Source organism: Euphorbia lathyris, chromosome 5 (genome assembly GCF_963576675.1).
Source record: "Euphorbia lathyris chromosome 5, ddEupLath1.1, whole genome shotgun sequence".
Lineage (NCBI taxonomy): Eukaryota > Viridiplantae > Streptophyta > Magnoliopsida > Malpighiales > Euphorbiaceae > Euphorbia > Euphorbia lathyris.
In genome coordinates this window covers 59,823,264-59,839,939 of record NC_088914.1, presented here as the reverse complement: position 1 = coordinate 59,839,939, position 16,676 = coordinate 59,823,264, and the positions used below count along the sequence as shown (strand labels likewise).

The following is a 16,676-nucleotide window of genomic DNA, read 5'->3' as shown; positions in this document are numbered from 1 at the left end:
TTGTTGAAGTGTTTGGTTAATTTTAAGTAAAAGTTCAAAGATGTTGATTTGGGCCTTAAGGCTTAAATGAAGCCCATCACCGAGAAGGCTTGCGAATCAAAAAGCTTAAGTCTAATCATAGAAGGATCCAAAAGTTCTCTTGACCAACTCTAAATCAAAAGTGTTCCGGAAGATAAGAATCAAGCCACGCTTGACAAGATCAACAGACGATCAACAGAGACAGAGTTGACCTGCACACTACTGTCAATTGCCCATACTTGATAAGGAAAGCTTCATAACCACAGACGGCATGTCCCCTAGTCAACCTGATAACTTTGCCTGATTTGGTTAGACAAGAAAGACAGACTCCGACCAACTCTGATCGATAGCGCAACAGACAAACCAACGGACACAAGAAATAAGATGAGTGGCTGTAGGCTCTGGCCTCTGGAAAGTGAAAATGACAGCTGCACACTTTCCCTCTCAATAGTTATTTTGAAATTTGAAATAACTTCTTCCTCAAGTGTCAACTATAAATAGCCTCTCACTTGCAACCTTGATGACACACAGACATACGAGAGAAAGAACGATCTTCAAGCAAAAAACTCTAAGTGACTATCTCTTAAAGTTTCAAAAAGCAAGAAGCAAGAACTGCTTTACACAAACACTTTCATATTTCTTGTGTAATCTTTTATTTGAGATCATTCAATGCGTTCTTAGATTAGAACAAAAATCATCAATTCTCTAGAATAGTTCGAAAATCTCTGTTTATTCAGTATTTAGCAAATAGAGGTAGATAGTTAGTCGGAGTGTAGAATTATAGAGGAAGGTACTCTGTAATTGGCTCAACAACTATTGTAAGGGTTTGTGCTCTACCAAAAAAGAGCTCAGTAGTGGATTAAAGCTTGGAAGACGAATTTCTAGGACTAGATGTAGGCAGGAGGCTGAACTAGGATAAATCTGTTGAGTATCATTTTCTGACTCTTACTTTGTATATTTGCTTGCTCATTATTTTGAAACTGCTAATCCAACCAGAGTGTTATCTCTAACGTGCAAGATTCAGAAGCCCTCTAAGTGTTGTTCTCCGAATCAAGGACAGAAGCAATCTTAGTTACAAGTTAACTAAACTTGTCTATGGACTCTAACATTTGCACTCTGATATGTGCTGTGCTTTGTGAGAAACGTTTGAGAACGTACAAAAACTTTTAAATCCTTAATAGTTCCATTAACCCCCTCCCCATCTGGAACTAATTCTCACATAACTAAGGGACCAACAATTTTGTGTTTTGATCATTCGGATTTTTAGATCTGAACCTCTAGTTTGTAATTTTGTCTCTAGTATTTTGAATGCATTGTTGGTTTCTTCGTTATTATTTTATCTTGCCTTATTCAATTATGAGTGTGTAATTTAACATGTATGCAGCTGTACAGGAACAGGTAAAAAGACAGGTTTACTTCCCTCTAAATTCGTTAAGTACATTTAGCTTGGCTGTTCAGTGAGTAATTAACGTTAAATAGGAGTAGCTAACCTATTTATTAGTGGAGCAATTACGAGGAGACTCTCTTTGTGAAACTGAACTTTCACTAAACACATATAATTATGAAACAGAGACATAATTAATTATATGTTAAGGGTTTTAATTGTTTAATTAAATGATTTCATGTTCTTAATGCTTAGAGATATATTAATCTCAAGGAGACTTATTTTAATTGTTTTTAAAGAACGTCGAGAACAAGAGACACCTGACTTAACCGATTTTCGTGAAAGATACCTTAAGCCAAAGTTGTTTCTACTTAATGAACAAGGAGCGATGTGTCTGTTCAGTATCATTTCTGTGCATGTTGTATGCATGTTCTTCCCAAATCTGAAAACAACCTTCTTTTAACTTGCTTTACCTTTTTATTTTGTCAAAATGCCAACTCAATTTAAGTGATCAGATACTTTTAAATCTGTCTGTGCTCATCCTTTTAAGTAATTATATTCACGTGTTCTATCCTCGTGGAGACGATATCTACTTATCATTATATTACTTGTACTTAGTGCACTTGTTAGTGTTCACATTTTAGGACAACATGGTCGGTTTTGGGTTTTGATGGCTAGAAATTAGGGAAACAGTACAAACAAACCCTTAATCCGCACGTTAAATCGCTAAAACAATGGAAAATTTTTCCAACAGCCTCGGGATGAGTTTTAATGAATCAAAAACATCTTGAAACACAAAAAATACATAGATCAAGACTCGACTCAACCAAGCATGCATTTATTCAATCAAACCAATCAAAATATGCCTTTTATGAGATCAGTTGTTTGCTAATAACCGACCGTAATTACAAGATATTGGGATCATTTATTTACTAACAACCGACCCTAATGATCAAAATATGAGATCAGTTTTCTTAAACCCAATGACCCATAAAGATCATTGGGGTTGGTTATAACCGACGCTAAAGACAATATCATTGGGGTCGGTTCAACACCAAGCTTTAGCGTCGCTTGTTATTAGCGTCGGTTTAAGAACCGACACACATAAGCAAAAAAAATTATCGCTAAAGATGATTTTTGTACTAGTGGGCTAAAGGCTACCCATGGCAGAGATGGATCGTGTTAGGATAACTAGGTTATGTTAATCCAATTTTTAAGTATATAAGCATGATTAAGAAACTCTAACTCTTAACCTACCATAGCATATATAGAAAACCTAATTAATGCGAATTAGAAAAGCTATCACTCTCTCCTTTCCTTGTCGTCTCCTATCCTCTTGTTTAGTTCACTCATTCTTAGTTTGTGGATCATTACATCTCCTTTCAGTGTGTCTTAGTAGTTAATTCATGACTGGTGATACACAATCAATGTTCGTTATTTCATTACAACCAACATCAACAGATTCGACGCTACAAAAAGCAACTCGTAATCGTAAACCGGTTTACGTATTCGGATTATGTATGTGATAATCCCGATACATTTGTAATGTGATTTAAGAATTAAGGAATGAATATGATTTAAACTATTACCATGAGAGTAGAATGAAATAAAATTGAATGATTTTTAGAGTAATTTTTTTTTGGTAGGAAAGGAAAAGAAAAAAACAAATAAAAAAACCGCTCAACCCGGGATCAGCCTAGGAAAACTGACCCCCACCATATTCTCCAAGATCATAGAAGAGATGAAGACCGGAGGAGAAGAAAAAGTAGATAGACCCAACATTCTAGAATGCCCTTCCATCGCAAGACGGTCCGCTACGCGGTTCTGCTCCCTATAAATATGAGCAAAACTAATAGACTCAAAGGAGGATCCAATCCTTCTAATGCCTTTAATTATGTTCAGGCTATTCAGGCAGATAACATTGCCCTCAGAAATCATTTTAATCGATTCTTGGTTATCTGACTCAACAAGAAGCTTCTTCACCCCTAGATCCTTAGCAAGCTTCAGGCCAGAGAAAATCCCCCAAAGCTCTGCAGAAAAGGAAGACCCAATACCCAAATTCTGAGAGAAGTCAGAAACCCACCTGCCACCATCGTCTCTAAGGACCCCTCCTGCGGTAATTCTCCCGTCTCTTAGACAAGAACCATCAGTGTTGAGCTTAACCACACCTTCACTCGGCCTACACCAGCTTAAAAGATTGACCTCCTTCCTCTGAACAGCCCTAGCCAAGGGGTCTTCAACAAAACTCTCAACCAAGGTACTAATCTTTTTTAGAAAAGAACTCTAGGACATTAGGCTGAGAAACCACTCCTCCTCCAAAAATCTCCTCATTTCTCCATCTCCAAATCTGATAGCAAACCACCACAAAAAGAAGAACACCCTGATTCCCATCAGGCAGAAGAATCCCTTTAATTCCATCTATAAACCAATCATTCTCAGAATGGGCTAAAAAGGAAGAAAGCACATCCCTAGGGAGAATTCTCCTCCAAATCTCTTTACTTTTCTCACAATCCCTCAGAGCATGGCACAAAGTCTCCTCATACCCTCAGCATCTGCCACAGGCTCCAGAATCCACCAGATGCCTCCTTTTTATATCCGAATTAGTAAGCAACCTATTCCTAGCCCCAAGCCACAGGAAGCTCCTAATACGGTAAGGTACTTTTAAGGCCCAAATCGTCTTCCACACCCCAGGGGATGAGGAATCCAAACCCTGATAGAACGCCTGAAAAGCAGATTTACACGAATAGGCCCCATTATTAGTCAGCGCCTAACAGTAACTATCCTTGTCTTCAATTTGATTACTAATATGAACACCTCTAATTATAAGGAGCGATTCCAGACTGAGGTAGGAATCAAATTTATCCCAAATCCACTCACCCTCACCCTCAGAATCCACCACATCAGCAATTCTTCAGTCCTGAATGTCCAACGAGGACAAAGAAGTACAAACCTCCAATAGAGGCTTCTTACCTATCCAAATATCTTTCCAGAATAATCATTCAGTTATATTAACAAAAAATACATTGCAATTTGCTAAATTTTATTTCCTTCAATAATTTAGTCTATCCTGTTAAAAGCCATTCAAAAACTTATTAATCAAAGCTATCTATGACTATTGAATAATTTTGACTAACAAATTCTTGAATGACTTTTAACTCGCGTGACTAAATTGTTAACGAAAATAAAAGCTTAAATACCTTGTAATATATATATATATATATATATTGCTAATATGAAAGCCTATTAGTATAATAAATTATTTAACCTAAATCTTTATAGCTTAATAATAATTTGTTTTGTCCCTACGAAGGGAGGAGTTATAAACAAATATTTTACTTTAAAAATACATTATGATCCCATTTGTGTAGTAGAGTAGATCCACACTCTCCTTTACAGGAGTCCTATATACATATTTGATTAAGATCTAATCCTTGTACAATAATATATAACTTACAATTTTTTTGGAACCTTTTATATTAAAATAAAATAATATATTTCTTATGTATATTACAGATTGGTTGTCGGTCCAACATGATTCAGCCATTAATAATACTTTTAATTACTAAGATTTCTCAAATATTTTATCACACATATTTGCGACATACAAGTATGTACAAATCTTATAACATGAGATTCGATATATATAAAAAAGTATACCAAATAGTTTAAGAATTTTGGCAGTGACCCAATTTTGCTTCCAACGCAATTTTACTTTAACATTTAATAAATACAACAATTAAAGTCATTTCTAACCAAAATTAACACATAGTTTATCAATTTATCAAATATAAAACATCAAGGTATAAAGAGATTAACATACTGACATTTAATAGATTTTGGACAAAACAAGAAATAAGAGACCGTAATAAAAAAAGGTTTTATTTAATAATTTAAAATAGAATTCGTATCTATTTTAAACTTAAAATATCATATTATTTAGTCATATTTTAAATTTTAATTGATATTATAATTATATTTATAATAAAAAAATATTATATATATAATATTTAAAAAAAGGTTAGATTATGTTTATTTTGTTTTTTACAAAGTAAATATTACTTTATTTTTTCTACTATTGGATAATGATGAAATTTGACAAAATAAACTCGTCTAAAGGTAGAAAAAACAAAGTAAAATCTACTTTATAAAAAACAAAGTAAGTATAGAAGGAACCTTAAAAAAATTAGTTCCTTTTTAGTTTTGGTCCTAGACCTAGACGGACACACTCCTAACTAGACCTGTCCACGGGCCCGGGTACCCGTCCGGCCCGCCCAGGCCCGTGTCCCTTGGACCGGGGCTTGGACAATAAAAATTGTTTATCGGCCCAGTCCGGCCCAGGCCCGCCAAAACCCGCCTATTTTTTGGGCGGGCTTGGGATTAATAAAAATAACACGGGCCGGCCCAGCCCGGCCTGCTTATTAATATTAATTAATAAATATTTATTTATATATTAAATATTTATTTTTAAGTATAATATTTATTTTTTTATAATTAACAATTATATATATATATTTAGGTGGGCTTATATGGGTTGGGCTCGGGATTTGATTTTTAAGCCCGAGCCCATCCCGGACCGAGCCCGCCTAAATTAATTGTGGGCTGGGCTGGGCTTGGGCTGAGCATTTTTACTTAAAGACCCGACTGGCCCGGCCCGAGCCCGGCCTAGCCCGGCCCATGGACATGTCTACTCCTAACCTATGCTCTGGATCGGTCCTGATCGTACTTATTTGATATATCAATTTTTATTAGTAAGCGTTTCAATTATATATTTGATAAAGATTAAAAACTGAATATATATTTGTTTTTTATTTTTTTAACTAAATTCGGTTTGTTGGATTTAAAACCGAATCAAATTGAATATTTTCGTTCGGTTGTATTTTGATTTTACATGTTATTCAATTCGATATCAATATGAATTATTTCAATAATTCCGGTATTTGGATTCTTAGACTGATGCACACCCTCGAAGAATTCATGATAAATATGTTTGTTTTTTTTTTTAAAAAAGTTTAATTGAGGATAAGTAAATGAGAAGATGAAGGAGGTAAATTGGTAATTAAAATGGACAAAACATTTGTCCTTATCAGTAATGTCGTGATCAGGGTCTTTCTCTGACAAATCGCGCCACATAAACCCTCCGCTCCGATGTTAAGCTTCCTTCTCATCCTCCACGTCCCTCCTCTCTCTTATCTCTCTCACTCTCACTCACTCCAATTTCTGATTTCTCTTCTTTCCTTCTACTTGTAAACCTTTTTGCTTCTATCTTTACTCACACTCATGCATTTTCCGTAGTATTATCTCACTCTGCCTTTTCCACATTGCAATGGCGGCTAATTCCGGTTATCAGGTTAGATCTCTTCTTCTTCATCTACTGTTTCAGTTATCTCTCTATTTTCCTTCAATTATGCTCTCACTTCTACCTGCATTGGACTTGTTTCAGCTTAGTAATCCGTTTATTTCTATCAATTACAGGGTTCATTGCTTTTTTTCATCTGCATTTTCTGTCGAGGGAAATAGATTCTATGTTTTCTTTTTCTTTTTTTGTGGACTTCAGATGTGTGTTTTTAAGAATGCATTTTAGTTTATGCATATTTTTGGGCTGCTTTTGTAAAGATATCATCGATTTCTAATTCTTGTAGAGGAAATTGGTTCTGTATCCAGGAAATCAATGCGATTGTTGATGGGAGTTGCGATCTAGGTTTTGGTGGTTCAAACTTCAAGTTAGTAAAGCCTAGTCTTCATGAGGTTAACCAGCAGTGTGTAGGTAATGATGCTCCGCTTAGGTCAGCTAATAGATGCAATTATTCTGAAGCTATGTACATGTTAAACTAATGAAAGTTCCTTTCGTGGAATCTCAGATGATGTGCCCATACTTTTTGAGCAGGCTTCCGTTGCAACGGGGGAAAATTGCGATCTCCAGACTGCGAATGTAAGTTCACCTTTTCATGTTTTGTGTATTGACAATTTTTTAATTGGTTTTGGGCATGAAGATTAGTCAAAATGGTCCAATAAGGAGCCAAAATATATAGGAGCATGGATTTTTCTTTTCTTTTCTTTTTCTTATTCAATCTTAATCCAACACTTTGAGAGCTGGTGAGAAGTTTTCAAATTTTGAATTGGTCTTGATGAGCATCCAAATGTTTTTTTTATTTTTTTTATTTTTTCAATTTGTTCTGGTGGCGGACCAGTGTCGCTGTTTATTCATTCAAACAACCCCTTCGCAATTAATAATTTCAAGCGCCTCACCTACATTTAGGCTGATTGCTGAGCCTCCATAAAGGGAATCAATTTGATATGTCAGAAGCCCTCCATACTATGTCGTAATCACTCAAGTATTCAGCACTGTTGAGAAAACCTCCTATTGAATGAACTGTTTCTGGGTTGTCAACGGGTCAGAGGCATTTCGCATCCCTATCTTTGCTCCCATCTATGGGGCAGGGCAGGACAGGGCAGGGCGGGTCTCTGTCCCTGGCCCTGACCCACCAACAGGAACAGACTTGTCACTGTTCCTGTCCCCATGGTTATCCCTGCCACGTTCCTGTGGGAATCCCCACCTCTGGCAACACAAGCTGAATTTGTGAGAAGCTATTTCAATTCGATTTCCATTGGCCTTAACTATGACTAATTTCTGATTAGTATTATCTCAATGAGATACCTGTGATCTAGACTAAAAGAATAAAAAATGTACTTTGAACAGCAAATAGATTCTGAAATTTACATAAATAATGTCAGTGGTGTTCACATGCACCCTGAATGACCAAATAAATTTGGGCCGTCACCGTTAGATCTAGACTTAAATGAATTCTAGGATTGAGATTCAAAGCATCCTATAGTTAGATTTAATAAGCGTGAATCTAATCAAATTTATTTGGTCATTCAGTGAACACTAGTGTAAACAATGCTATAACTTTGGTAAAGAAGAATGTTTAGAAGTTGAACAATAAAATACAAACATATTGAAATTTTGATAAAGTAAATTATGATTAGAAGTCCTATAAAATAAATTACTGTATCAAATAATTTGTTTGAAATTATAAAAAAAATTCAGAATGAGATTCTAAAATGGGGATCTGGGATCCTTGCTGGGGCAGGATGAGGATTTCCTTCCTTGCATCATCCCTGCGAGGTAAATAGGAATTCCTTGGCCCGAATGGGGTCAATTCCTGTGAAATACAGGGAATCCGGGCTCGATTAATAGAAATTGCATGGACATGCAGAATTATAATTCTTGCTATGAACATTTTCTTAAAGGATGGAATTTTAGTCAGTCATACCTCTCTTCAGAAGGCCTATTTCCAACTGCTAGTTGCTGGTAGAAGGGCTTGACAACTTCTTGTTTATGCCTTCATATTCTGAAATAACTTAATTTCTGTACAGTTGGATCTTGTTTGATTCTGGGTATTTTGCTGCTTGTCTTTTCATGCTAGTATATCAAAAGAGTTTGTGCTACATAAATACATAACGTGCATTGCATTTTTATATTTTTAACTTGTAGATAGATAAACAAAATTTGGTGTCGTGTCATTACCATCTATTATTCATATTTTCTCACTGTATTGTTTCTATTTCCATTTTTGTTGCCACAATCATGCTTGTCTTCAATTTTCATTTCTTAGGAAGTTGTTTCAATACTGGTAATTGAAAAGTTATCTATTTTTTTGGCATGGTAATGCATTTATCTTTGGGCTAAATTTGCTAAGTTCATATTTTATATGTACAGTAAACATGATTAGATGTTTGTGGAGGCGTGTGTCCTAGGAGTAATATGGTATTTACTCCATGCTACTTATTCTTGTGTACACTTTATGGAATCAAATTATAAATGGATAATATAAACAAATGAACCTACCTGATCTTTAAACAGCAAAAACAAATAAGCAGTTATCTAGTTAACAATTGGCTCTGATATTTTGTTGGAATACTATTCCAAACATTTGACGTTTTAGTTGGAGATGCCTTGACTTTATACAAGGCCAGTTCAAATTGATATGGAATTGCTCTGATAATTTTCACATATGGTTACTTCTGTGATTATTCCCAAGCTTGAACCCTATAAACAAAAAAACTTCCAATCATTATTCTGAAGTTTTGACTCAACTATCTTATGTTATTTGCTCTGGACAAAGCTAAAGTGCACATCTAGTTCAGTTCACAGAGACTTGTATATGTAAGTAAGTGAGTGTCTTCTGATTTTTCTCCCTTTTTACTTTTCTCCAGGGCCAGGATGTATATAGGATTTCAATGTTGTCTGAGGCAGACAAAACCAGTTCAAAATGTACATCACAGCTAGCCTTTTTAAGCTTCGTAGAACTACCAGTTTCACCAAAAAAGATGTGTTTCGATTCTCAATTAAATTGCCAGAACTTCATTGGTCTACAAATGGAAAGTCAAGATGCCTATTCACCGTGCATTGTGGGTATAGATATTGAGGCAGAAAACTTCGAAAAGCCTAAATCTGATGATAAAACTAATGGGAGGATAAAAAGTGAAGGTTTGCCAATGGTAAGTGCTCTTGTCATATAAAGCACCGCCCTGAAAAGCTTTTCACATTTCAAATCAATTTAACAACAAAAGGCTGTAAGTATAGTCTGAAAATGGTTTGTGTGGTTATAAAACATGAACTGTTTTCTGCTGTAATCAGTGCTTATTATTTGCAGGGGGCACTGCAGAGACAAGTAAGCCTAAAAACATGTGGAAAATTGATGCAGTTATTGACAGATCATAGCTCAAGTATGCTGAATATGATTTCTAAAGGTATATAAGCAGACACTGTACCATACAGCTGTATTGCCGATGTAAATGTGTTTTAATAATAATGTGGCGGAGAAACTGTATTTAAGGAATCACTGTTATCCTAGCAGTCTTTGGTATACTAATAGTTTTCCATACTCCTGGAACAACTGATTATCAGTCAACAACAGCATGTTTCAAAAAATTTATTCTTACCTGAAATTTGAGCGTCTTCAAATGAAGTTATGGCAGAGAGATTACAATGAATCTTCTGAGATAAGAGTTATTTCATATTTTTTTTATTTAACAGAGAAGTCTTTCAACGAGAGGGTTTATGATACACCAAATAACAGATGGAGAAAATGTAAACGTGCAGCGGGATTTGATTCAAGGAAGATTGTTCTTCTGTTCTCGATCCTGTAAGTTCTTGACTCAGAATATAAATTTAGATACAACTAAATGCCCTTCTCGTTTGGTTCTAGCATGAATTCTTTTATTATTATTGACTTATTATGTTAAAATGTTTTGGATTCAGGTCAAGTTTGGGCACACTGATTCTGATATATCTGACCCTCAAAGTAAGGCAGAGTGCAGAAGGTTATGTTAATATCTAAGTTGCGGTGGTACATGCTTTATGAGCTGCTCTTGAAAATTGAAATCTTTTTTTTTTAGCTCTGGAATTCATTACATTAGTTTTCCTCGCCTTTGTACATAAACTTATATATTCAGTTGACGCTATGGGGCATGTGATTGAAAATGCCACTCCTCTTTTGCAATTGGCAATTTCTTTTCTTTCCCTGATATTAGGTGGAAAGGGTAATGCAGTTGATCATGAATCATGATGCACAGGTGGAGCTGGACAATGAAATGAAATAATTTATAGTCAAATTCAATCCATTAAAACAATCAAACAAGTAACTCATGAGTTCAATCTGTAAAATACTCAATTGGAATGTGTTGGATTGATTTTTAAATATTTGCATTTTTTTAATTTTCAATTTTAAAAATAAATTTATTACAAAATATTATTAAATTTGCATATTATATTAAGAGTAAGAGAAAAGTGCAAAAATGCATAAAGCTTTAATTGGAAGGTGAAACTGATAGATTATATATAAAAAAATACAAATAAAATCGGATAATTTAAAGTATTTAATTAACATATTAAATTAAGAGTAGGAAAAGTAAAAAAAGAAACATATTATTTAGGGGGTATTTGGTTTGCGCAAGGGTAATGGAATTTAGAAAGGGAAATCAATGTTTGAATGTGTCTCGGAAATCATTTTTTCCAAACTATATAATTGAATATATTTTAAATAATTAATCTATTTTCATTTTCATGATCAAATATGTTTCCAATATCACTAATTGATAAAATAAAAAAATCCCCAAATATCACTTCTGGATGATGCCAATATCAACTGTTGAGTCGAGTTGAAATGGTAAAGTTACCATTAGGTGTGTTATAAGGATATTTTTGGAAGGTATTTTGTTTGTAATTGTTTGCTAGAGTGTTTTTTTTGTATTGAGTATAAATAGTCTTTGTACTACTCTGTTTGTCATATAAGTGGAATAAACAAATTTCACAGAACTCTTTTTCTCAAATTAGCCAAGCTTAGATGGTATCAAAGTTATGGTGAAGAAGAAGAAAACCAGAGAAATATCAAGAGAAGATCAGTTACTGATGAAGAGGATTACCAGAATCTTAATCCATTCGCAGATCTGGAAAAAGAAACCGAATCGCATGGATCACACAACACATGATTTGATAATCCAGGTCTTGTTCTGTTTACAACTCAATTGATTGGAAATAATTATCTCTCATGGAGAAACTCTATGATCTGTGTTCTTACTGTCAACGAGAAACTTCATTTCATCATTGGATCTGAAAATGAGTCAAATGAGGGAACGATTGCCTAGTTATTTCGTGGATCCTGAACAGTATTTCAAAAGAAGTCGCTGAAGGTTTTCAATACGTATCGTCTGCGCGTGATTTGTTGAAGGAACTTAAACACAAGTTCAGTGATAACAACGGATCTTTGTTATACAAGATCAAACGCGAATTGAGTTTCTGCACACGAGGTAATCTTACTTTGATGCAATATTTTAAAAAACTCAAGCTCTATTGGGACGAGTTAATGTTGCTAAGGCCTACACAAAATTGTACGTGTGGAGTTGGTAAGAATTGCACCTGCAATGCGTTTCAGTGCATGGCTTATAACAATGAAGAAGACAAGCTCATACAATTTCTCATGGGGCTTGATTCACACTATGATCATGTGAAGAATCAAATCTTGCTTTTAGATCCACTACTAGATGTGAATAAGGGCTATTCGATGGTGTTACGTATTGAGAAACAAACAGAAATTGCAATGGAGCAATCTATTGAGATCGCTAGTTTTCCAAACTCACATAATCAAACTTCAAAGGCAGAATCAAGTTACAAAGGGAAAAAGAAGGATGCAGGTGACAAATTTTGTGAGCATTGCAAATCACCAGGTCATCTCAAATCTGGTTGTTTCAAACTGATCGGATATCCAAAATGGTGGAAAGGAAAGAATGCTAATACTGGCATCAATAACAGTGGTAAGACAAATGCTAGTGCAAACATAGCGCATATGATTAAAGAAGTCTATATGATGATGAAAAATAAGAACACTGATATGCAAGATACACTGATTCAGTGTAGAGATTTTACTACTTTTGCTGGATTCACAGGTCAGTTTAGTTGTTATATTCCAGATAATGTGTGTTGGATTGTTGATAGTGGTGCGACATCACACATGAGTTCACATAAAATTTGGTTTTCCAAATGCAAATCAGTTTTTAGAAAATAGGACATTGTGATGCCTGATGGTTCAACTCAAATAGTGAGTCATGTAGGAACTGTGAAGTTAACTCCTAGCCCGTTTCTACTGGATGTTCTTTATGTGCCATCTTTTCAAGTCAATCTCCTCTCGGTAGGACAACTTTTGCAACATTCAAGCATTGAAGTTATCTTTTGTGCTACTTATTGCTGTTTGCAGGATTCGAAAACACATGAGGTCATTGCAGTTGCTTGGAAAGCAGATGGTTTATATTTGTTGGATAAGAATTCCTTTTCACTAGATGCAATTTCTAGGATTAAGCAATATCAAACAGCAAATAATGTTGCTTGTAATGTTATAGACTACATTGATCCATGGCATAGGAGGCGAGGACATGCTTCTTTGGAGGCACTAAGTCATATTTCTGTAATAGATGTTAAACAACATTCCTCTAGTTGTGAAGTTTGTCAACATGCAAAGCAACATAGATTTGTTTTTCATAAGAGTGTAATCTCTTCTACCGTTCGTTTTAATTTGCTGCATATGGATGTGTGGGGCCATATTCGGTACCTTCTCTTACAGGTGGAAGATTTTTCCTCACAATATTTGATGACTATACAACGGTTACTTGGATAGTTTTGTTGAAATATAAGTCGCAGGTTTGTGATGCTATCAGTGTGTTTATCAATATGACAGTTAAACAATATGATGCTATTGTCAAAGTTATTAGAACGGATAACGGAGGGGAGTTTGTCAATCAACAATGTTCTCAGTTATTTCAAAAACATGGAATTATGCATCAACGTACTTGTGCATATACCCCACAAAAAAATGGGGTAGCTGAGAGGAAACATCATCATTTATTAGAGGTAGCTAGAGCCTCTATGTTTCAAGCTTCATTACCAACTAATTTTTGGGGGGAAGCAGTTTTACACGCTGCAGCGGATCAATGTGTTGCCAAGCGAACTGCTGAATTGGCAGTCTCCTTTTGAGCGTTTTCATGGAAAACTTCCTGATTACAGTGAGATGTATATTTTGGTTGTCAGTGTTTTTACAAAGTGTTACCAGTGGGACAAAAATTTGATCCAAGAGCACAAAAAGGGATTTATCTGGGTAATCCTACAAGACAAAAAGGATATAAAGTTTATGATATGGTTAGCCAAAGAATTATTGTGACTAGAAAAGTGGTCTTCCAGGAGACTATATATCCATATAAAGCTGCAATATCCTCTTCAGTACAATCTAATTTGGACATACAATCTGTACATATGGAGGAACCAATTTCAAAAATAAATCTTGTACAGAAGCATGTGGATCAGTTTATGGTTCCTTCTACATCAAATGATACAGCTGTTCAGCCATCATTGCGAATATCTTCTAGACAAGTTTCTTCACCAGCTTGGATGCAAGATTTTGTCATGAGTACTCGACAAAAGACCTCATCACAGGCATTACCAATTCTGTCTTGTGTTGGTATTAAACATTCAGCTTTTATGTCAAATATTCTACAGGTTCCAGAACCTAAGAGTTATGAGGAAGCAAGCAAGAATCCAGAGTGGGTTAAAGCGATGCAATCTGAACTGGATGCATTAGAAGCAAACCAGACTTGGGAGATTGTCCCTCTTCCACAACATAAGAAGGCAATTGCTTCTTGTTGGGTATTCAAAGAGAAATACAAGCCCACAGGGGAGATAGAGCGTTTCAAAGCTCAGCTGGTTGCCAAAGGATATAATCAAATGCAGGGAGTGGATTTTCACGAGTCTTTTAGTCCGGTGGCGAAAGCAGTCACAATGAGGATGTTTCTCGGAATTGGAGCTACTTTGGGGTGGTTTATACATCAAATTGATGTGAATAACGCTTACTTGCATGGTGTTCTTGATGAAGATGTGTACTTATTACCTCCATAGGGTTATAGTAAAGCAGTAAATTGATTAATTAAAAGTGTTTTAATTAATTAATTGACACAATTGAATATGTCAATGAGATTGACAAAACATTCTAACACTATTTGATATTCAATTGAAATGAGAAAATTATAAATAATTATTCTTGCTCAATTTAAGTTGATGGCTTTTTCAAAATACAATGATCAAGTGTTGACTGTTGGAATTGAGAGGTATTTTAATTGAGCTCCTCTAAGATTTTGTTAAAGGATACTAATAATTAATTAAGCAGTTAATTAATTATTATTATTATATATAATAATAATAATAATATTTATTTTTATTATTATTATATTTAATATTAATTAATTAATATTATTATATTAAAAAATTACATGCACTAAGACACATGTATGTCCTAGTTGCCTTGTATGGATTGATGAATTCAATCCATATGTTTTTTTAAGTAATATATATACGAGCTTTGATCAATTCCTTTAAAATTGATCCAATCGACTTAGTGTATTGACTAGAGATTTCACTACTATTGAAGTTTTAATACCCGATTGGAATCTATAAGAGGTATTTATACCAATTTCGTAGTATAAATATCAATTTGATTATTAAAGAACTTAATGATTCTGATTAAGGATTTGATGTTAAACATCGGATGTTTGACTGTTTAATTAGAGTGATTGGATCACACTGATTGTTTGTTTAGAATTTTTTTTTGAAATTCGTTTCCTAAATACCAATATATTTCCGCTTCAAATCCTTCAATAATTTGATGATGTATCAATGATATCCGCTATTAGGATGCATCGTTATGCTACATGTTTTCATCCACGTGATGCTTTCAAGCTGAGTTTTGTATGCTTTTATATAAAAGTCTACCTCAGTTTCATACACATAAAAAAAAATGATAATCACTCATTAAAGAAAGATAAATTAATAAATACAAGACAAATAGATAAGTACCCACGAGTAGGGTTGTAAACGAGCCGAGCTTTGGCCTGTTCAAGCTCGGCTCGCTATAAAATTAACGAGCTCGAGCCCGAGCCGAGCTTGCTATAAAATTAACGAGCCGAGTCCGAGCCGAGCTTTGGCTTGCTCAACGAACTTGAGCCGAGCTTCGAGCTCAAAATCCTCTTTTGGACTTGGTTCATTAAGAAAATTATCCAACCATGAATTGTTTGTGAGTAAATTGTTAATTATATTTGTGAAGTTTGCTCGCAAATAACTCTTTAATTGCGTACATAAACAAGTTCACAAGCAAAGTTCATGAATAAATAAACAAGATGCTCACAAATAGTTCGTCTATTACTCATTTATTATATTTGTGAACGAACTCATCTAATAGCAAATGAAATAATATTAAGTTTAGATATTTGTGAACTAACAAAAAAACTATATAGTTTTCTACAAAACTAAAATTTGTTCATAAATGTTCTAATCGAGCCTGCTCGCGAGCTTTCGAGCCGAGCTTTGGCCTGCTCAAGCTTGGCTCGTTTACGAACCGAGCCAGTAAATCATGTTCACGAGCGGCTCGTTTACAAATCGAGCCGAACTTTTATCGAGCCGATCACTGAGCCGTTTATGAGCGGCTCTGTTCATTTACAGCCCTACCGACGAGCTTATTAGAATCTCTAATAAGTAGGATAGTTACTTCAGCGAACTATTCTATTTTAAAGTTTAAAGGATATGTTGAAGCAGACTGCGCACTAGTGTACTTCAATATCTTGGTCTCAACAGCTCACATTTTAGGCAAGAAAAACAAATTCACTCTGTAATAATCCCAAGATATGAAGGAGAGGATAATGCAGGCACAAGGTCTTCAATCTAAATGAAAAATGA

At 34.8% G+C, this 16,676-nt stretch overlaps 1 protein-coding gene across 1 annotated transcript; it reads left to right on the top strand.

Annotated features, from left to right (window-relative positions):
- Positions 1–6,524: 6,524 nt before the first annotated feature.
- LOC136230087 (uncharacterized) lies at positions 6,525–10,964 on the top strand. The gene is made up of 7 exons (XM_066019026.1): positions 6,525–6,749; positions 7,064–7,166; positions 7,261–7,331; positions 9,620–9,904; positions 10,060–10,156; positions 10,443–10,551; positions 10,668–10,964. The coding sequence occupies exons 1-7, from the start codon at positions 6,726–6,728 to the stop codon at positions 10,744–10,746; spliced, it is 768 nt and encodes a 255-aa protein (XP_065875098.1). The 5' UTR covers positions 6,525–6,725; the 3' UTR covers positions 10,747–10,964.
- The last annotated feature ends 5,712 nt before the right edge of the window (positions 10,965–16,676 follow it).

Bases quoted from the DNA above. Each gene is read 5' to 3' on its own strand.
- LOC136230087 (XM_066019026.1), top strand. From the start codon at position 6,726: ATGGCGGCTAATTCCGGTTATCAG. The intron at 7,167-7,260 runs GTAATGATGCTC...GTGGAATCTCAG, and splicing joins GGTTAACCAGCAGTGTGTAG to ATGATGTGCCCATACTTTTT. The intron at 9,905-10,059 runs GTAAGTGCTCTT...TATTATTTGCAG, and splicing joins AAAGTGAAGGTTTGCCAATG to GGGGCACTGCAGAGACAAGT.